Source organism: Hydra vulgaris, chromosome 13 (assembly GCF_038396675.1).
Source record: "Hydra vulgaris chromosome 13, alternate assembly HydraT2T_AEP".
NCBI classification, from domain to species: Eukaryota; Metazoa; Cnidaria; class Hydrozoa; order Anthoathecata; family Hydridae; genus Hydra; species Hydra vulgaris.
The window spans coordinates 20,280,095-20,304,671 of NC_088932.1; the positions used below are offsets into that span (position 1 = coordinate 20,280,095).

Here is a 24,577-nt window from a genome sequence, read left to right on the forward strand (position 1 = left end):
ATGGATATTTGACTTATAAAAAGTCAGTAGTGAAATATAATCCATTAAAACGTCAAGTAGAGAACTTAGAAAGAGTTTGCCATTTATCAGTATTATGAGTTTGTCATTCATCATTTTATCACCATTATTGCAATAACAAAAGCAAATAGCAAGTTATTTTTGCAATAAAAATTCACCAGCCACTGCAAAGCTGTCACATGAAAAAAATATCAGAATATAACGATAAGTTTAGTCAAAGAGTTACGACTAAACTTATCGTACTAACAATAGTAAGAAGACTATTTTTCTACATAAAGAGTATTAAAACCTTTGCAAATCAGTAAAGCCACGGATTATGAAGATGAAACAGCACAACTTAAATTAGTCTTAAAAAGAGCAAGTAAGTTTAATAAACTTCACAAGAGGTAAGATTAAAATTTATTGATGGTATCTGTGGGTTTTTTAATGTTTAATATTTTTGGTGCTATAGCTATGATTTACAGCTTACAACACAAAAAAAAGTTTTTGGAAAAGCTTATGAATGATAATGATTGTTATAGCAATTCAACTATAAGTTTATAAAAAAATTTTTGTGTGGATATTTATGCATATTTGAAGCCCATCTTGGGTAATACCACTTTTTTGTAAAAAACAAAAGATTACCCATAATACAGTAAATTAATAATTTTTAGAAAAACAGATGCAAATCAACTGTATATTTCTAGCATGCAAATAAGGCACATGGTATGACTTACTGGTATAAAACTGATTGCTTTATAATCATAAAATATGTAAATGCTATAGAACAAGGAGATGCATCTTAAGTGCGAATTATAAAATAGATCAAAAACATGATTTATAAAAATAAAACAACTTTTGAAAAACCATGACAACTAACCATGACAATAACAATCAATCAAGACTAAATGTTAGGTGTTAAGACTGTTGCTATACAAACAGTATATTGATGTTTGATTTAAATTTGAGGTAGAAGAGCATAATTTTGAACTAGAGAAAGCTCTTTAAAACCAAATCCAATAATTTTAAATAACTTGAAAAACTTAGATAATGTAAATCATTCTTGCACAACTCTGCAGGTATTTAACTTTGATGCTTGCTCTTTGATGCATAACTCTGCTGATATTTAACTTGCTTTATATGCCTTGCTTTGCTTCTTTCTCAAAGTCAAAAAATGGAAACAAACATACAGCATAAAAATGGTTAAAATCTTCTGAAACATGTATCCTGATGGATTGTTTTTGATGCAACAAAATATTTACAACAAACAATGATGCATTTTTTTTAATTTATAAAGTCAAATTTTTTTTAGTTATGATCATATTGATCATAACTAAAAAAAGTATATAAAGTAGAGAAAAAATTAATAAAATATCAAAACAAATTTAAACTAAATTGACTTATATAATTGACTAATAATAAATACTAAATTGACATTTCTAGAAACTCCTTCCAAAAATGTGATTTTTATTTCATGATAAAATGTATGGATTCTTATTTGATGTCTTCTGCAGCATTTCTTTACAGCAAGTTCCAACAGTTTATATACACTAATTCTATTTGCTCTTTTTTATTCTTAATTCTATTCGCTCTTTTAGAAACCTTCAAATAATCCTTAAACATAATACCTCCATAAATTAAATCAAATTTTTTGCTTTATAAAACAAAGCATAAAATCTACTTATGGACAATGAGATTGGAATGGAGATAACAATGGAGAAATTTGAATGGAGATAACAATGTCAGCAGAAGCAGATACAATAAACATATCTACTATAGAGTGTTTAGATAACAAATTGTTACCCCCATTTTTGTTACTTTAATTTATACGGCATTTTCAGAGCAAGAATTAAAAAAATGAAGAATAATGAAACAATATATATATATACATATATATATATATATATATATATATATATATATATATATATATATATATATATATATATATATATATATACATATATTTTGAAAGACACAAATAAATTTGTAGAAAATTACGTAACCATTAAAAATAAAAAAATAAACTAATAATTAAACAAGCCCGAAAATCATTTGCTGTTTAATAAGCAACCTTTGATAAAAAAGAACAGTAGTTTGTTTAATGTTGCAACGGGTGCTTTTGACGGCGCAGAGGTACGTGAGCTTGTCTGAATTTTTCTTATTTTTCAGCTATCCCAGCATTATAACAAAACAAATTTTGGCTTATACCAAGACAATGGGTTAGTAGTTTGTAAAAATGCTAGTAGCCACCTCATGGATACAATAAAAAAACATAATAATCAAATTTTTTAAAATAACAGCCTTTTTATCTCTATAAAATGTATTATAAAAGTTGTGAACTTTCTTAATGTATCACTTTTACCTCAATGACCAATCTTTTAGACTGTTTTGTAAACCAAATGACAAAAAGTTATATACATCTTCATTCCAATCACCCTCTTAGCATTTTAAAGCTAATTTTAAATTTGATATAGGTAATTAGCCATTTTTATATTTAGATTTTTTCTTATCTTTTTGTTTTTTGTTTTGTTTTGAAAACAGAGCACACTCTACTGTAACTTTTTGATTTAACAGTTTTTTGTTTCTTGTTTTGTATTATATGGCTGATGATTGCATTTAGGCATGAAAATATTAGTACCATAAAAAGTTGTATTTTTTTTGTTTGTGAAATTATATATATATATATATATATATATATATATATATATATATATATATATATATATAAATATATACATACATACATATACATACAGGGCTTGTGATGAAGTGATCAAGGCGCGATCATGCCTTGCTCGTGAAACCCGTATTTTTAAATCTTCTAGGCGCGATAAACACTACACTGTTCTCCAAATTGACCACCAGGTTGAAACTCTCCCCACTCCGAATTTTTTTACATTATATCAATCATATGCAATAGTAAACACAATTTATGTTGCCAAAAAAATCTGAACTAAGTAAAATTTAAAAATTAAAACACATCATTTCTTTTTTTCTTTTAAAGTTAAAATAAAGTCAGCCATTATGGTTGTCAAAATAACACAATAATATTTATCTATTATATTTAAAAAAAAAACACTCAACAAATATATTTATAACACAAATGATATTTTCACTATTGTTTGTTTAAATTGAAATTCACTACAGCAGATTTTAGCTTTTTTCCATAATTTTTGTGTCCAATAGTTCTTTTATAATTCACCCAAGTTTTTTTAAATTTGTGATGAACAGCTTAACCACATTGTTCTGCATAGTTACCTAAGCTAGTATTATTGTGGTCTACAAAAGGGAGAATGTGACACACTAAAATATGAATTTTCCATGAAACTGTTAAATTGTAGTCAAAAATATCTTTGGTATACAGTTGAAGATTAAATAATGAACTTTTGAAGTCTTCAATTTTAACAGAAATATCTATACCCAGTTCCAAATCAAACACTGCTGATTTTATTAATAAAAATTTATGCAAACAATTAACTATCGGTAAAATATTAATTGCTGCAGTAAAGGTGACATCTCTCTCTAAAACATCTAACAAGGACATTATTCTATTTGCATTGTTTCCATCTAAACCTACACCATGATACCCTCTCATTAGTATGTAATGTGTTTTCAACCAATTTTCAAAAGGTGGCCAAACACACAAAAGTAAAGTACAAAATTTATCTACAACTCCCATCAAAATGTGGAGCTCAGGTGGAGGAACAATGTGTTCAAGAAGAGTTTCTTGTTTTTCTTGTAAGTAAATTAAACGAGGATTCATAACATTTTTGTATTCCTGCATTTTCAATCTTTTTTTCCCATCACATACATATTGATCATAACACAGGTCTATGGAGCCTAAAGTTCTAAGTTTTCCTGTTTCTAGCGAGCATTCTCCTTCACAATACAAACAGGCGCATTTAACAGAGTAACCTGAATGTCTAAAAATACTGTTTGCACACTTTAAATCAAATGCAAGACTAAAATTTACTTCTTCAAGTTTTAGAGGAGCCAATAATTTTTGGAGATTGCCATTGTCCTCTGAAACCAACTCCATAATGGCAAGAATATAACAACGTTTTATGCCAGATTCTTTATATATTTCAGATGAAGAATAGTGATTTTTTGGATCAAAAACATTAATGATAACTTTTAAAAAGTTTTGACCACCATCTATAGAAATTCTTACCATTGCATTAAGGTTATCGATACCTCTTTTTTCTGTTGTAAATTTAATAAATTCTGTTGTATTTTTTACATAAACTATATCTCTAAAAACTGTCTGATTTCCGTCAACCAGTTCCTCTGTTTTGCATTCATATAAAGAATCAAGAGTTTCCTCTAATTCAGTCATTTTAATATTAATACTTGATTCTACAACACCAGTTACGTTCCTCCGTAAAGTAGAACATAATTTTTGTTTTGTTTTTAAAAAGTTCTAATTCATTCGCTAGCTCCATAATAGTTTGGAATGAGATCTGATTTACTTTCTTTCTTTTTGACTTAATTTTATTAACTCCAACTGTAACCGAGAGAAGAAGTCCACCTGAAGACAACATGAACTGCTGTCCGCTTACAATGTTTTCACATTCCATTTTGCGTTTTAACAATCCAGAAACTATTTGTTCTGCATTTTTCTCTCCAAGCGACTCACTGATATCTATGATATTGCTAACAGCGCTACTTTTGCAACAAGTATGAGGAACTCCTCTGCCTAAAATTAACAGTGATAATTTAACAAGTATTTTAAAATAACTAATAATTGAATAAGAAATAAAACAATAAAACTATTAAATCAAACTTTACAGTTTGATTTTAAAATTTATTAAACAATATAGAATTTTAAAGTTATTAAAAACAATATAAATTTTTAAAAATTTATTTGAACAAACAAGTTAACAATATCTACAAGTGCAAAATATTTGCACTTGTTAAAAGAATCTAAATAGTTGTGGATTATTTCTACATTATAAACTTTTTTATATAACAGATTTGATTGATAAAAAATAAAGGAAAAATACATTTCAATAAAATTTATTTCAATTATAAAACCGTAATATTTATTATTCATATCAAGATTTAAATAGCAAAGACTACAGATTTTCTCAGTTGTATTTGGCTCTGTATCAACATGTATCTCAGAGCAATAATAAATTAGTAAAAAACACTTATCTAACTTTTTATTCTACTTGAAGTTTCACCATTGCTGGATCATCAGGAAAAGTACAGGAAGAGTATCAGGAAGGAACTCTTCCTGATGATCCAGCAATGATGAAACTTCAAGTAGAAGAAAAAGTTAGATAAGTGTTTTTTACTAATTTAATTAATTAATATATATATATATATATATATATATATATATATATATATATATATATATATATATATATATATATATATATATATATATATATATACATATATATATATATATATATATATATATATATATATATATACATATATATAAGTAATAATTAACTCATACAAAAGTACCTTTGATATACTCTCTAACCAGTTGGAAAGATATGCAGTTTCTCATTTGTTTAGACTAAACAAATTTCTTCTGCAGTTGGAACAAACTACTGAAGGACAAACATCAATATCAAAGTTTAGCCAAATGTATTCTTGAATATTTTTGCATACTGAGGGTGTGATAAACGTTAGACATTTTGATCTGATACCTTTATTTGTCAAGCAAACTGCACAAGTACACATTTTAAATTCTGTCGCCATGTTGGAAAATAATAATTATATCTGGAAAGAAGCCGTAAATAATTTACTTTGAATGCCATAATGGCTGACTATATTTAAAATATAGTAAAAAAAAAGCAAAAAATGATATGTTTTAATTTTTAAAATTTACATACTTAGCACTTAGTTCAGATTTTTTTGGCAACATAAATTGTGTTTACTATTGCATATGATTGATATAATGCAAAAAAATTGGGAGTGGGGAGAGTTTCAACCTGGTGGTCAATTTGGAGAACAGTGACTACTCATTCAGCTTATAACAAGAGTATAAAATCACACTTGCCCAAAAGTTTGAGATGGAACAAATAATATACTGTTTTTTGCTGAATTTAAAAATGTAGATAAAATAGTGAAATTTTAATTTTTTGATAGTTATTTTTTTATTTTAAAATGGTCAGTCAAATTTTTAGTTCTCTTGCCATGGGTTGTGCTTTCATTAATTCCCGGAGTTGCCTAAGTCTCATGGATTCAATATTTTTTTCAAATGAAGTAGGTGATTCTAGGCTATCTTTAAAAAAAAGATGGTTTTGGTTTCTTAAAGCATAATAAAGATATGTCATTTTAAAATTTAGACAAAAAATTTCTTTATTTGGCCTCTATTTTCTATTATAGATAACGATATTTTTTGTGTGAATAAGTAGAGAAATATGACTGAAAATTTTTAGTGGTGTTAAATACAAAGATGAAGAGAAATTAACTCAATTCCTAATATTTTAGAATAATTTTTGAATTTTAAAATGTCAACAGTCCTTTTTTTTTCTTCTTGTAATCATAATTTGCATTTCACTTATTTCCGGAGTTGCCTTACTCTCATTGTGAAATAAAATGTTTTGGAAAGTTTAGGTCTCTGAAAGAAAATAAAAGATTATATTGCTTTGCATAACTTGCATATTTATGATCAATATTTTCAAAAGTATACATTGAAATATTATTTATTATACAACACATTGAAATAATAATTTCTTTTATTATTATTCTAATAATTAGGTATTACTTCAAAATATTAGTTGCATGCTAAAATTTTAGGTTACATGCTCAAATGTTGTGTTAAAAAATAAGAAACTAAAATGCAAACTTTTTTGATAGCTAGATTGTGATTTTGCTATAAATGAATGAGAAGTAACATTATCAAGTTTTTCACACAGAAGCTTTATGAATTTATTTAATGGAAGTTTTATTGTTAATAGTTCAGTTCTATCTGTTGTTGTCCACTGTTTGAAATCCACTGAATGTTCATTTTCATCACTGTCATATTGCTTTTTTGGATCATCATTTTGTATGAAACATTGCTGGAAATAATTTTGGGCAGCTTGTATGACAGGACAACAATTGCATCGGTGAATCCTGCAAACTTAGGATTTTCTGCTGCAGACTATCTTTTCAATGATTTCATGGTAAGATGTTTCAAGGCCTATAGCACTAACATTAATTTAACATTTTGGTGTACTAAACACACACAAACAGAATGTGTACCTTTTGGACCAGGAAGGATGCACCATTTAGGCCGAAGACTGCAAAATTTAGAAAATCCAATTTTATGGCCTGGATACTTTGTCTTATATGCCACATAGAGTTCCTTTAAGTTACACAAAATCAATTTTTTTGAACTGTATTTTTTCCCCCAACATTTACACAGTCTTTTTTACCTGGCATTTGCCTTGAATACTCATCATCACAGTAAAAAAGCTTTACAAGTTCTATAGCATCTTTACAGATTCGATGCCGTTCGAGCACATAAGGTATACTATAATGACTTTTTGGTCGCGTAAAAACTTTGCATTTTGAATTTTGTGTTTGGAAACTGAAAACTCTTTTGCTGCTTTTCTGATAGACCAAGATTTTGGGGGTAGTGTCAAAATTTGAAGTTGCTGCCTTCTGTTAGAAACCTTAAGTTTTTCTTTCATGCATTCTACAAGGAAGTCTAGATCGCCAGCTTTGGTTTGAATTTCCTTTAGAACTTCATTTTTTGGTGCAACAAGATCGGATTTGGTTACATCCAGAGCAGTTGCAAGCTTCTTAATAAGTGCTTCTTCAACTTGCTCTATCTTTCTCTCTCAAAGTGAAGGCTTGTTAGAGGTTTTGGGTAAATGAACTTTTAGAGGAGACACTTCAAGTTTGCATAAAGTACTGTTGAGCAATAATCTTGTTGATTCCAGTATAATTTCTTTTTCCATATTATCTTCAGTTCTCCAACTCAGTCTCTTCTGATTCTTCACTTGATGCTAAATTATGTCTGCATTGTGGACAAAGTTTTGCACCTGGAACTACAAATTTGCCTTTACTGCATAAGTACTTTGCTGTAAAAAAGTTGATTTCAAGAAGACTACCTAAAAAAAGGAAGAACTTTAAAGTTTAAAGTTGTATGGCATTTAATAGTGCACTTTAAGAAGTCAGCTAAAAGGTTAAATATAGCTAAAATAGAATTTGGCTGCCAATAATTTCATTATTTAAGTCACAACATTTTCACAAAACTAAAAGTTATGATTACTATAAATACCTTTTATAACTTTGTTATGAGTATTACATGGATTGCAGAACCGTGTTAGTTTAGTTGTATAACGCTTCAAATAAACATGTTTATGATGGAGACAAGTTGTTAGTTTGACATTTATTATTGAGAGCCCAGTCCTCCACATTAATACTTCTATTTCATTTTCAGAAATATCTTCAAAACGTTCAATTCCCAGCAACGACGTATATGTTGTGAGATGACATTCACTTTCTAGGTTGATTCCAATGAAGCACTGTTGGCTGTTTGCCTTGACTAAGAAACTGAATTACCAAACAAGATTTAATAATTATTTCATCTAAAATTAAAAAATTTTTTCTTATTGAAATTCGTAATTGTTAACTGTTGTTTCAAAACTATATTTAGGAGACATAACTGACATCCCAAAACTATATTTATAAATCACAGCAGGTGTTGCAAAACTATATTTATACATCACAGCAGGTGTTGCAAAACTATATTTATACATCACAGCAGGCGTTGCAAAACTATATTTATACATCACAGCAGGCGTTGCAAAACTATATTTATACATCACAGCAGGCGTTGCAAAACTATATTTATACATCACAGCAGGCGTTGCAAAACTATATTTATACATCACAGCAGGCGTTGCAAAACTATATTTTTCATGATAATTCACTTCACAAAACTTTATGTATAAATCAAAACCAACCTTAACAAACTGTTTTTACACACCACAATTGAACCCATGAGAATCAGGTAATTTGTGAAAATGTTACCCCATTTTATGGTTAAATAATATTATACCATTTTAAAATTCAAAAATTTTTCTAAAATATTAGGAATTGGGTTAATTTCTCTTCATCTTTGTATTCAATACCTTTAAAAATGGCCAGGTACAAATTTTCAGTCATATTTCTCTCCTAGAACTTAAATTATTCACACCAAAAGTATCGCTATGAAATCTATAATAGAGGATAGTGGCCAAGCAAAGAAATTTTTTGTGTAAATTTCAAAATGACAAATCTTTATTATGCTTAAAGAAACCAAAACCATCTTTTTTAAAAAGATAGCCTAGGATCACCTAAATTCCTTTGAAAAAAAATTGAATCCATGAGACTTGGGCAACTCCGGGAATTAATGAAACCCATGGTAACAGAACAAAAAATTTGACTGACCATTTTAAAATGAAAAATTAACTGTCAAAAAACTTAAATTTCACTATTTTATCTACATTTTTGAATTCAGCACCCTCAAAAATGGTCAGGTACCAATTTTTAGCCACATTCTTCCACTAGATCTTAAATTATTTAAAAGTACTACTACAAAGTTCATAATGGCGAAAGTGGAAAAAAAATAGGGCGTTTTAAGGTGAATTTCAAAATGTCACAACTTTTGAACTGTTTGGATTTGGGAGCTCAAACTTTTTTTTTCACATTTTTTTTTGTTATATTAATAGGTATCACTGGTTCAAATTTGAAAGAAATCTGAGTATATGTATATATATATATATATATATATATATATATATATATATATATATATATATATATATATATATATATATATATATATATATATACTACTGTGATCAAAAAGTAAGGTGAGTTTTTAATTTAAACTTCCCGCCTTATTCGAATCGTCCAATCTTTTTTATTTTTAAGTTGGTAGGAATGTCATTAACATTTGCGCCAAATTACATGTCAAACTCATAATTATTTTTTTTTGTTTACGCTTGTTTCTGAAGTACCAAAAGTGCATTCGGCGATTTTCACGATGTCTAATTTTGTTGAGCAAAGAAGTGCTATTAAATTTTGTTTGCGGAATGATATTTCTGCTGCTGAAACGTATCGAATGTTGCAAAAGGCCTTTGGTGAAGAGACTATGTCTCAAAAAAATGTTTACAAGTGGTACAAAGACTTCAAAGAAGGCCGAGAACGTGTTGATGACTTGGAGCGCTCCGGACGACCATCGACTTCGATTGATGATTGCCACATCAACAAAATCAAAGAATTGGTGCTTGCAAATCGTCGGTTAACCATTCGAGACCTTGTTGACATGGTTGGAATATCATTTGGGTCGGTGCAAGCGATTTTGAAGGATCATTTGGGCCTCAGAAGACTCAAATCACGTTTGGTGCCGAAATTTCTCAATTTCTTTGAAAAAGAGCGTCGCGTTAAAACGTGTGAAGCAATGCTTTCTGACTATCAAGACGTCTACAAACAAATTATTACTGGCGATGAGACTTGGGTCTACGCATACGACCCTGAAACAACCGACCAATCGAGTGAATACCGTGAAAAGGCGAGCGTCAAAGTTGCTCAAAAATCAAGGTCATGTTGACTGTTTTCTTTGATTATTGTGGTGTTGTGCACTACGAATTCCTTCCAACTGGCCAAACTGTCAACAAGGAATATTATTTAAGCGTTATGCGACGTTTGCGTGAAGCTATTCGCAAAAAGAGACCAGAATTATGGGCCAATAACTCTTGGATTTTGCACCACGATAATGCGCCTTCGCACACAGCACTGGTTCTTCGTGAGTTTTTCGCCAAAAACTCTACCCATGTTGCTCCACAACCACCGTATTCGCCCGACTTAGCACCGTGTGACTTCTAGCTGTTCCCAAAGCTCAAGAGACCACTCCGGGGAAATCATTTTGAGTCCATTGAAGAGATCCAAAGTGAATCGACACGCGCATTGAAGGCTATCCCTACCGAGGACTTTTGGGCATGCTTCGAAGACTGGAAAAAACGTTGGCAAAAGTGCATTGGGGCCCGGGGGGGGGCGATTTTTTTGAGGGGGACGATACAGATTTGGAAGAATAAATAAAGATTTTTCATTTTATAAAAAAATTCACCTTACTTTTTGATCACAGTAGTATATATATATATATATATATATATATATATATATATATATATATATATATATATATATATATATATATATATATATATATATATATATGTTTATCTGTATTTAAAATGTGATGGCTAGGCAAGCAAGTTACTTTTCCAAATAACTGCATGTGTTTATTTTTTACAAACTATTGAGAGTGAAAAAAGTTAAAAAAATGCTTTTCATTAGTTAGATAGTTTGAATTAGTTTTTTTTAATTTGCCAATGATTTTTTAAGGCAAATTTATTTTATGCCCATTAAAATTAAATTAGTTTATATAAAATTTCACACAATAAATAAATTTATTCTAAAATTTATTTAATGATAAAAATTATATATTATAAAATTACATGCACAAAAATATAAATATGCTTGTTCAATATAAGTAAAAAATAATAATTTGATATGATTATATAAATATGCTTATTTTATATAAGTAATAAAAAATAATATATATATATATATATATAAATATATATATATATATATATATATATATATATATATATATATATATATATATATATATATATATATATATATATATATATATAGCGTGAAGCATAGCATTATGAAAAACTTTCTTGTTCCTTTTATTCCATTTCATAAAAAAGAAAAAATAATTTCTGATAATCATTCCAATAGTTGATCCTAATGGTTCAAATATTTTCTGCAAAAAAAAAAGGTCTGCTCACAAACAATATTTACTTACTCCATATACAAACAGTATTTATCTACTTATATATTTACTCTGCAATCTTCTTTGTAACTAAAAGTTGAAATAAAGTGTTTAAAAACATACTATGCACAGATATTTATAAAAAGAGGCGCTGAGACATTTTAAACTTAATATGAGCTAAAAATACATCCAAGTGCTATTAGAAGATTATACTTCCAGGTGCAGTAGAACTTATTTTAAATGTGATAGGAGAGTTAGAGAAAGAGAAATTATTAGAAATAGTTTTAGGAAAATATTTGAAACAAGTATAACTGTAAAAAATTGATTTAGAATAAGAAAAAATTGAAAAGCACAGCATTTTAAAAGTGAGCATAAATACAAAGTATAACCTGGCTGTTATCAAAGGATACCTGAATAAGGAGTCTTTCGGTAAAATTGTTTAGGAAACAATTCAGTCCATGTTGAACATCCCATAAATGATATATTTTTATTATAACGTAAAGCATGATCCAGAATATTATCTTCTGTAATCTCATAGCTATCAAAATTGGAACCAGCATCCACAAATGTAGGAAGACTGCCTATATATAAATATATATGTAATCAAAAAAATATATTTGATAGGTACTATATATTTCATGAGATAAGAGAACAAAGTTGAAGAAAAATATATCATTTATATATCAACATATATGTAACATCAATATATACATTTTTTTGCATATTGTGTAACAAAATATGTACAGAGTTTGCACTTTGCATTACTTGCTATTTTTACATGTTTTATAATTGCATAAAGTTTGGAATGATTTACAAAATGCAAAAATTGGTATTTATTTGGTCTCAGAAAACCTGTTGTTTTTTTTCAATGATGGGTCCTCATATTTTTTTCAAGCTTCTTTAGATATTGCATAATACAAAGAAAAGTTTGCGCAATAAAATTCTTGAAAGATTACTATTTTCATCAAGTTTAATCACAAAAATGAAAATGAAGCTCAATTATAGTTTTTTTTTCTCTGAAATCCTTCTGAATGGTCAAGTTAACATAAAATAAAGTTAGAGATTGGTCTATATAACATTATATGTGTAACATACAATTATGGGCAATTCCATGGTGGAAAATGAAAAAGTAGTCAAATTTTATTTACTTTTTCCTCAAATTTTAGCAAATGAATATTGATGTAGACACATGAGATTTTAATTTTAAAACTAATTAATTTAAGTCATTTTTATGCTTCCGAAGGTTACGGTTTTTCTCATTGCTGCCTGATAAAAAAGTTAAATAAATTTTAGTCAAATGTTATTTTAACCATGAATTTATTGGCATATTCAGAGTTAATTTAGCGTGAAAATGGAACTAACATGTTCAAATTGTTGTTGGTCAGATTTTATACCTTATAAAATGTAAATATTTAAAGGAAATAAAGAAAGAACTTTTGCCATTTTCATGTAATGTAAGTTAAAAAAAAAAAGATAAAGTTTTGTTTTTTCTAAAATTTAGTTAAAAAACTTAAGTTTTTTAATAATATATGTGAAAGAATATTAAATGCTACGTTTTTACATATAAGGTTTTGAAAAGCACATTTTATTTTAAATTTGTAATGTAAGTTAAAACTACTTGCATTTACTACAGTTCTGGCGCTTTTTTGTTGACAAAATGAATTATATTATTAAGTAATTCTTATTTCATCACATTGGTTTGACAAGGTTTTAACTGAAACTTTTTATATTAGGAGAATTTAAAAATAAATCTATTTTTTATATTAGGAGAATTTAAAAATAAATCTATTTTTTATATTAGGAGAATTTAAAAAATAAATCGATTTTTTTATGTTTAATTAAAATTATTCATATTATTGTTTTTTTAATTGTTTATGTATTTTTATATAGGTTGACATATAAAAACATTAATAAATAAAAATAAGAATTATGTAAATATTTTTATTTAGACATTAAAAAAAAAAAAAAAAGATTTGCTATTCTCCTAATATACAAAAAAAAATCAGTGAGAACCTTTTTTATTTTTGTTTTAGTGAAACTAATCGTTTGTAAATGCAATTAAAAGGGGTCAACCATAAAGTACGTCACCCTATATTTGTCAATACTTAACCGTTTCCCTCCTGTCAAAAACGATCACATGTATCTAAACCCCCTTTCCCTCCTAAACTGTGATAGCAGTTTTTACGTGAAAAATATTTGAAAAGATTTAAATAAAAATACATTGCAGCATTTTAAAAATTCAACCTAATGAAAATAAGGCAATAGCCATAAATGTAAAAAGTTTAAGTAAAAACTTCAACAAAACCAAAGATTTTCTTATATAAATGACTCAAATAAGTATTAATAAAGTTGTCAAACTAAAATAATTTCTAAAGTTGCTCTCGGTCTTGCGGAAAAACTCTTTTTGATTTGATAACTTAAATTTTTTTTTTTTTTTTTTTTTTTTAAACATCTTCGCTTCCAACAAGGCTGCAAGCAGCCACTAATTAAAGTTGGAAGTTACTGGAAGAGAAAAGATGAAGCTTGTAGAGCAAGATAACGATTGACAGACGATTTAAAAGATTGCAAATTATATGAATCAGGAAAGCAAGATGAAGGAAGCGAATTCCAAAGAACTGATGTTCGAGGAAAAAAACTAGATGAATAAGCGTTTTTGGAGCACTTAGGAACAGTCACAGAAAAAGGATGACACTTAATTGAATGACGAGTAACACGAGAATGAATTTAAGTAGATGGCACAAGAGACGCTAGCTCTTTAGAGCAGTGCCCATTATAGTATTTGTAGAAAAGAGAAAGAGAAGCAACATTACGACGATGTGATAATGGTTGAAGGTTGGCTGCAAGAGCAGGTCCAACTATGTTTACAATGCGTTTTTGCACCTTGTCTAAAAGAGAAAGGGCATCATTAGAAGATCCGCCCCAGATATGGCAACAGTATTCCATACAAGGCCGGATTTGAGATTTATAGAGATAGAGAATAGAATCCAGAGTAAGAAAGTGGCGAGCTCGATAAAGAGATGCAACCTTAGCAGATGTTAATTTTGCAACCGATTTGATATATGGTTTCCAAGAAAGATTGGAAGAGTTAATCCTAGAAGATGAAGAGTAGGTGACTCATCAAGTACATCACCGTTCATAAATATAGGAAGATCTAAATTATTGCGATAACGATTGGCTGAAAAAAATTGAGTTTTATCTGAATTAAAGTTCACCAGCCACTGTGAGCCCCATGCTGTAGCAGAAGTGAGATCCTTTTCAAGCTCAAATGCCCCCTCCAAGCAATCAGAGGGTGTTGGTTTCTTATCACAACAAGAATAAATGGTAGTATCATCAGCAAACAATGCCACCTTAGATGTGAGAATATCTGGAAGATCGTTAATGTAAATTAAAAAGAGTATAGGGCCAAGGATAGAACCTTGAGGAACCCCTGAAGTTACAGAATAAGAAGAAGAATGTTGTCCATCGAGGACAACTTTTATGCTACGATTGGAGAGGAAGGATTCAATGATCTTAAAGATATTGCCGGATACACCATAAGAAGAAAGCTTATGGAGAAGACCAGCATGTAGTGGTCATAAATATATAATAATAATAATATAAATAAATGTTATGAAAAATCACTCAGGAAGAGTGACCACCAGTTTTTAAAAATTTCCTTTCTTAATTATTTTTAATGAATGAGTTCAATTCTTTTGTTACGTAACTCTAAAAAATCTAACTCTTAATAATTGATACAAAAAATCCACGATAATAATTGCTCAGTAACATAAAGGATATAATGTAATTTAAATATATAGTATCAAAAAAATAAGTTTATTTTCCTTAGCTGGTCACCTCTAATAAATTTTTATATATTTTTTAAATTGGTATAGAATTCTTAACATTTTGTGAAAGTTTCCAATACAAACGCTTTACTGAGTTGCAGAAATATGATCTAAAAGTTAAAGCAATTTTTTACCTTATTTTACGTGTAATGTAAGTTAAGTGGCATTTCTCGTAATAATTTGGTCCTCTTTTGGCCAGACTCAAAACTTTTTAGCTTATTTTGTTCTTTAGACTAACAACTTTCATAAAAAATAAATAAAAGTTTAATCTACAATTTAAATATTTGAAAAGTTGTTGCACATGTAACGTAAGTTAAAAATGCCCATATATATATATATATATATATATATATATATATATATATATATATATATATATATATATATATATATATATATATATATATATATATATATATATATATATATATATATGTATATATATAATACATATATAAAATACATACATACATACATACATACATACATACATATATATATATCAGGCCTTGTTACGAGATTTCGCTGCGTAGCGAAAACGCGCAACGCATTTTTAAGTAACTCAACTCAGCAAATATATTTTGCATCGTTAGAAGTTATATAGTGTCACTAGCGTCTTTTCAAGTACCGCATTGTAATTAAAGTTATTTTATTAAAGCGTTAAAAATCATACAAACAGTTAGTTTTTTTCTCACTAGAACAAAAGTTACAAATAAAATCTAAGTTCTTATTTAAAAAATCATTTTTATTATTTTTTTCAAATATGAGCTAAATTTTATTTTGAAAAAAATATTTTTTTCATGAAACGTAAAATAATGTTTGTTTATTTTCTTATGATTTTACAGTTGGTTTTTGATTATTGTTTTTGATTACTGTTAATAAATTTTTTCTTATTTAATTTGTGAACTCTTTTTAATAATGTTTTTAAACAATAGAGAGTTTTTTTTTGTTATTTATCAGTTACCCATAACATATTCGTGATTTTAATTTATTTTCATCAATTAAACGAACGTCATTAAAACTTTACGTTATTGAATTAACAATAAACAAAATATCTTATTAATAAAATATTTACATTAAAATAAATTGTGCATTTTTTAAACTATTATGACAAAAAATAATTTTTACATTTAAAAGGAATTTGTATATTTAATTCCTTAAGATACTTAAAAAAAACTTAAAACACTTTATTTTTTTTAACTAATTTTTAACAACAATAAAAAAAATTATTAAACAAACTGTTTCTTTAACAAAAAATCTATTAGTTTACAATTGTGGTTAGATGCTTTTACTTACGACTTTATTTCTTCAAAATAAACGTCACATAAACGATATCAAAAGATAATTAAAAAAATTCTAAAAGATATAAGTTTTTGCGTAACGCAAAACTGCTGAACGCGTAGGCAAATCGCCTTTTCGCAAGCAAAATGCGAGCTGCGTAACGCTTCTTAACAAGGCCTGATATATATATATATATTATATATTAAAAATGGAATTGCCCACATATATACATATATATATATATATATATATATATATATATATATATATATATATTATATATTAAAAATGGAATTGCCCACATATATATATATATATATCTATCTATATATATATATATATATATATATATATATATATATATATATATATATATATATATATATATATAAGGGGAAATCTACATCGTTTTCAACAGCATTGAATGTATTTGGGCAACAATTGGTTTTTGTTTTTATGTATGGCAAATAGTATTTTTGTGCAAAGAAATGCCTATATACAGCATGGTTTCTGTTAAATTTCCATACTGCAAAATTATTTACTTAGGATAGCTTGTATATATATAAAACTTTTGTCATTTCAGGGTATCCTGCTACTGTTTACTTGTAACCCAGTACAACCTGCTTTATGTGTTGCTGCCTTTTAGGATACACTATTTTAGGCAAAGGCTAGGAGAAGCCAACTCTGACATGGTTGAGTAAAGGTTAGAAATGGTGTCTCGATAAAAATACTCATCTTGAGCAGACGTTAAATGCATCTGGATACTGTCTTGTATAAGACCTCCAAGGCAAAGACTTAAGGGACAAACCGATTCTATCTGTTGACCAGCCTCACACCCCTTCTTAATCTGTAAAGCTGGTGCAGATGTATTTATAATACATTATTTCCAGTTTAAGATGTCGAATGCTGGATCTTCTTGACTATATTGCATGGGTTTTGCTTGTGTCTCTGTTTTTATGATTAGGCAACTAGTTCTATTACCTCCTAATGAGGGTTCAGCTCTGAAACTCCAATGTTGTTGTTGACTTAAATGTTCATCGCACTAAATGGTTTGGCTCTAATGTCAGTGACTCTGAAGGCGTTAAGACCCACAACTGTTGCCTTTCTTAATGTCTAAAACGAATAGTCAACTTTTCAAATCACTTTCCAGACAATCTCATCTACTCGAATTATGTCTTGTTTCTGATTCTAGTCAGTACCAAGTTTCACCACATTCACCTTTACGTGCTTTTGATCACGCTTTGATCTCTCTAAAACTATTTCCTCATTCTTCTTCAACATCAGAAATTCCATATCATTGTAACTCTTATAACTACCTTAAAACTGACTAGGACTCATTTACTTAATGATGGCCCTTGGGTAGAAGTCTTTTGTCTTCCTGTTGACAAAGTGCTTTTTATGTAATTTCTTGGATTTAGGCTGGCATGGAATTTTTTATTCCCTATCGATGATTCCAAGTCAAGCCTCACTCTTCTCTATGGTTTCTCTTTATTGTGCTGCTGCAATTTCCAATTGTAACCATTACTTCCATATCCATCACCAAAACAATTCTCTAGAAAACAGACATTTGTTTACTATTGCTAAAAACCATTGTAAAAAGGTTTTGCCCAATGCTAAAATCCATCTCTCAAGTCACAAAATCTCGCATTTTATCTTAGAAGTTAAGCTTTAAGCTTCAGGAGAATTTTAAGCAGTGTCTATAATAATCTGTTATTTTACCTTTCTAATCCTGAATCTGGTATTTTACCTCTCTGTTGAAGCTGAATTATTTGCTAAGAACTTTTCATCAATTTCATCTCTTGATTCAACTAATCACATTCTACCTGATATTGCCGACAAACAGGTTGATCCATTGCTTGACATTCATATCACTTCAGCTTTTGTATCTAAAGCGATTTCCTGCTTAGACTCTTCTACAGCTTGTGGTCTGGACAACATACCTGTTATAGTCTTGTATAACAACATGCCTGTTATAGTCTTACATAAGTGTTATCAGAAGCTGTCATCTATACCTTCAAAACTATTTAAGGAGTGCTTATCAGAGTCTTTTTTTCCAGCCTGCTAAAATACGGCATTTGTTATCCCTGTTTTCAAAAAATCTGGAGAGCAATCTGACTTGTCTAACCTCTGTCCTGTTAGTCCTCTTCCTACGATAAGCAAGGCTTTAATCAAAAAACACTTAATCTCTAATCTTAAATCTAATAACTTACTTTCTGATTATCAATATGGATTTTGATCTTCTCATTCTGCAGCTGATTTGTTGATAATAATAACTTCTCTACATTTATAAAGTTTTTGATAAAGTTTGGCATGCTGGTCTTCTCCATAAGCTCTTTTCTTACAATATATCCTTCCTTATTAATTGTAAGATAAAAGTTACCCTCGATGGACAGCACTTTTCTTCTTTCCTGTAACTTTGGGGTTCTACCCTTGGTCCGATACTTTTTTAAATTTGTATGAATCATCTACCAAAAAGTTTCACATCTAATGTGGCAATGCTCGCTGATGATATTACCATTAATTCTCGTCTTGACAAGTCAACACTCTCTGATTACTTGGAGGAGGTAATTGAGCTTGAAAAGGATCATACTTCTGCTACAACATGAGGCTTTCAGCAGCTGGTGAACTTTAACTCAGATTAAACTCAATTTTTTTTAGCTGATCGTTATAGCAGTAATGTAGATCTTTCTATATTTATGAACAGTAATGTACTCGATGAGTTAACTACCCTTTGCCTTCGATGATTAACTCTTCCTTCTGACTTTGAAACCATATATAAAATCTATTGCAAAATAACCATCTGCTAAGATTGTATCTCTTTATTGTGCTTGACAATTGTATACTCTGAATTTTATTCTTTATCTCTGTAAATTTCTAATCCATCTTTATATGGAATATTGTTGCCAGATCTAGAGCGGGTCTTCAAATGATGCCTTTTCTCATACAAGGTGGGGAAAGGCAAGATTTTTTTTAAGAAGATATATATTACATTATTAGGTAAAAAAGAGTGTGTTAAAGTTAAAGGTAGTTCAGCACAACAACAAAAATTATTGTTATGAAACTTACATAAACATTTATTGATTTTGAAATTAAATGCCCTAATTTTAATACAGGATTTTCAACGTTTTGTAGTTTGCATCCAAATTAATGTACTAACATATGATTAAGTATCTATACACTGTGTATGTGTTTGTATTTTCTGTCAAAACTAAATATTGAGGAATTAAGTGAGATGAAGAAACTCAATTTAATCAATAAAAGTACAGATAGATCCCAGTTACTCAGATATTATTTGAGTACAATGAACTACTTGCTTCTCACATTAATTGTTATTAATCGTTTAATTTAACATTGAACTTTAAATTATTTCTCTGCTAAACTCGTTATTTGAAAGACCTTGTAAATAGTTTAGGTTACAATGAATGTTTTATATTTGTAGATTATTGTAGAATTATTAATTTTTAATAGAAGATAAAACACAAAGTTACCACTGGAATAAACAATGTAATACAGTGAGTATAATGTAAACTAGTTGGACATCTAGTTGTCTTTTAATTCAGGGAAATTTCTAAACCGAAAATTCAGCATAAGTTTTTCTATTTTTAATGATATCAATTACCATGATACATAATTTGTGTAGGAATTTTAATAGAAAACTTATTGATATTCACTAAATATTTAAAAAAAAAAAAATTATTGATTTTAATAAATATTTTTAATGTACTCTAACATTAAAAATGTTTAGTGAATATCAATAATTTTTTTCACTTCTCTGATGGATATTCTGCTGACTATAATCTGTAGCCAACCTAAAGAAAATTTTCAGATGACACCTAAAAGGGTAATTTTTAGTGAGTAATGGGAAATCCCCTTGTGATGGTATGGGTTGTACTATTAAGAAGACAATAGCGAAAGCAAGTTTATAAAGACCATTGGAAAACCAAATACGGACTATTAATGATATACTTAGGTTTTGTACTATCAATATAAATCACTTTTTTAAAAATTATCAAAGCAACAAGTCAACAAAAACTAAATGAAAAATTTGATATGGGCAAAACTGTTACAGAGGCCATAAGTTCAAACATTATATATCTATTTCAAATTTTGAAATTGTTTTAAAAAACAAGTGAGCATCAATCTGGAGAAAGTTTTACTGTCAAAAGCAGCAGTATCTAATAATATGGTTGTTCCAAATCTAAATGATTTTATTACATGTAAACAACAGGAAGGCGTGTATACAGAGATAGATATTACTACAAATGATATCTAAGTTAAGTAATGTCTTTTGGATACCATTGTCAAATATACCCAGGAAAATGGATAGAATAGAGAGATAAGGAGTACCCGGGTCTGATGGGGTACCTAGCAGCTTTTTCTGGATAACCAGAATAAGTGCTATGTATCTAGCTTGGATTATTCCACAGGTTTATAAAGTAAATATAAAGATGTGTAAGGTGTCCAGCTTAAATTCCGAAAAAACACTAAAAAATTTGAACTGATTTAGGTACCCTGTATATCTCTAGTAATCAATATCACAACAACAAGATCATGATAAATATATAGAGTTAAACTCTTGTAATCCGAATTCCTATAACTCCTATTATATTTAGAATTGAAATCCTATAACTCCTATTATATTTAGAATTGAAATCCTATAACTCCTATTATATTTAGAATTGAAATCCTATAACTCCTATTATATTTAGAATTGAAATCCTATAATTCAAAAACTCTTGTAATTCAAACAAAATTACATGAGTTCAACTGTGACATTAAAGTGAATGATTTTATTACTGTAAAGAATAAATTTTACTTTTTTAGTTTTTAACATTTTTTTATCACTTTTGTTTCTTGAGTTTCTAATATGTTCTTAATTTTAATCTTAATTTTAATCTTGAGTTTCTAATATGTTCTTAATTTTAATCTTAATTTTAATCTTGAGTTTCTAATATGTTCTTAATTTTAATCTTAATTTTAATCTTGAGTTTCTAATATGTTCTTAATTTTAATCTTAATTTTAATCTTAATTTTAATCTTGAGTTTCTAATATGTTCTTAATTTTAATCTTAATTTTAATCTTAATTTTAATCTTGAGTTTCTAATATGTTCTTAATTTTAATCTTAATTTTAATCTTGAGTTTCTAATATGTTCTTAATTTGTCTCGAAGTCTTTGCTAGTCTGCTAGTTTACTTTTCTTAGCTGATAAATTTGATAAAAATGCAACTCATGTTTTATAAGTAATAAATTTAAGTACATTTAACAATGATTATTATTTCTGATTTAGGAAAAACAACACTCCAGTTTATTGCAATAACTCTAACAAAACTATTTAAGATAACTTCTGAAAAAAAGTATACATCTGCATTTATATACTTTAATTTGCGCCAATGAAAATATAAAAAACATTTAGATTTTAGGATCAGATTTATAAAATTACAGTGGAAAAACCAACAGCAAGTCAACAACAATTAAAGGAATAATTTGATAAGACCAAAACTGCAAGTTGCATAACTGAGAAATTTTTTATCCACATTTTTTTTCTTTCAATTTTTCAAAACTCACCTTTTATAAATTAAGATAAAAAAATAGACCTTTTTGTAATTAAGCGGCAATTTGAATCACATGGTATAATGGTTTTTTTTGAGAGAGCAAAGTTGTACACAAAACATTTTGAGAATGCTTATCTTATTTTTATAGTTTATAAAAAACCAACAGTTAATTTAAAAATACGTTGTGAAAAGTTGTATTTCTTAAAATATTTTGTCATTTTTTCTGTATTTTTTACAATCAAACAATTATTTACAATCAAATTTGGAAAAAAAACCCCACTGTCTTTTACATATTTTAATTGATATAAGTTTGTATTGAATAATAATTATGTAAAGTGTAAACAGTAAATAAATAGTATTTAAAGTAGAAAACAATGTAAATTTCTTATAAGCATAGGTTCTATTATATTAAAAAAAATGATTAATAAATAGAAAATATGAAGGGCGAGTTATTTACAAAGTTATTTAATTAAGACAGTTCAAAAAAAATTTTGCTAAAAGATGTTTGAGACTATTTATGCATAAGGGTATTTTGATGTTATACATATGTTTGCACCATTAAAAAATGACTGTGTTGGAGTATAAGGTAGTGATTGCTCACTAGACAAAAACTCCAACAGAGATTAATACTTTTGTTATATTTGATGCAGGTAATCTGCTAATAACTAATTGCGTTTTATTCTATTTTAAAAAAGTTATATTAAATTATAAATGAAAAAAAAAATTTTAAAAACAAAAATTTTAATTTTAAAGACTATTTAGAAACTAGTGCTTTTATTATATAGCGCTTGATATAACTGCACATAAATGCAGTATATTATTTTTGATTGATAATGGCTGTTTTATTTTTAAAATATGGAAGTGTTTTATCCTTTTTATTGCCTGCTCCTAATGCATACATTAGACTGGTAACATAATAACAATTATTAAAAAAGAAAAAAAAATTAAAACCTACTTGAGCGTTACATTAAAATAACCAAAGTTAAATTATACAAAATTATTTTTTAAACAATAAGAAAAAAAAAAAAAAAAAACTTATAGCAAAAACACTCACTTAATTAAACAATTTAACAAAATAGTTCCAAAATCTTCTATTACAACAACAACGACAACAAAAATATTTATATATTTTTTATGGTGATTTATTAGATTAATATTTCCAAAATCTTCTATTAAATCAATTGGATTTTATTTCTGTTTTAGTAATAAAATTTTGGTTATAGTAATTTATTAAAATTTTTAAGTCATGTAAAAATTAGCAAAATCTGATACCTTCGATTATATTTTCTGTAAAAAATGGATGTTTTCACATGAAATTTCACTTTACTATTTTCCTGAAAAAACTACAGACTCATTTTTTATTACTTACTTCCTATCACAATTCCTTAATAGACAAAACCAAATTTAGATCAATCAAGGATTGCATGGCTATAGTATACCGCTATTTATGAAAGTTTAATCAAGGTAATAATATCAATCAATCTTTTCTGATTCTTTTTAATTAAAACAATTAGGTATACAATTAATAATAAGATAAAATAGTTAAAAAAAAACTAATTACAAGAAACTGAATAAATAATCAGAATATGATTTATAATGAAACTCATTTCCCAAATCATGTTCTGATTGTGTAGTTAATTAAGATCACATTTAGAACAGAAAATTGAAAACAAATTCAATATTTCAAGTGTCACCATTCTGCTTGATAGCGAAGAAGGAATTGTCGCTGCACTGATTCAACCAGTTCCGTGCACATCTCACATGGTACCTTATTTCAAATGATCATTTGATTGAGTTTGTTGGTTTACCAATTAAGCAAAAACCATTACTATGGTTTGGATGTAGGCATTATGTCAATTAACTCCACATAAAGGATGTTAGATTTTTAATCAATACGTTTTTTTTGTTAAATATTACAAAATTTCTTAAATTTATGGTCTGATTGTTTTACATGAGTTCTGTTATTTCAGCTTGTGGCACAAAAAGTCTCTGAAAAGAAAACTGATGAACATACATTCAAAAGATTTTAAAATGTTTGATTTTGAAAGCATCAAGTCCAAGATTTCTTAGAAAAATCACAATAAATTTGACTAGAGTGTAAACAATGAAACATTTCTAGAGAACAAGGTGT

At 27.7% G+C, this 24,577-nt stretch overlaps 1 protein-coding gene across 1 annotated transcript in view; it reads right to left on the minus strand.

The window, feature by feature from the left end:
* The window catches only part of LOC100213836 (GPI ethanolamine phosphate transferase 3), a 42,142-nt gene that overhangs the window by 11,946 nt on the left and 5,619 nt on the right, over nt 1–24,577 (minus strand). The window contains exon 3 of the mRNA XM_065816368.1: nt 12,199–12,369. Coding sequence (XP_065672440.1) covers nt 12,199–12,369 — 171 coding nt within the window. The remainder of the gene's footprint in view (nt 1–12,198; nt 12,370–24,577) is intronic.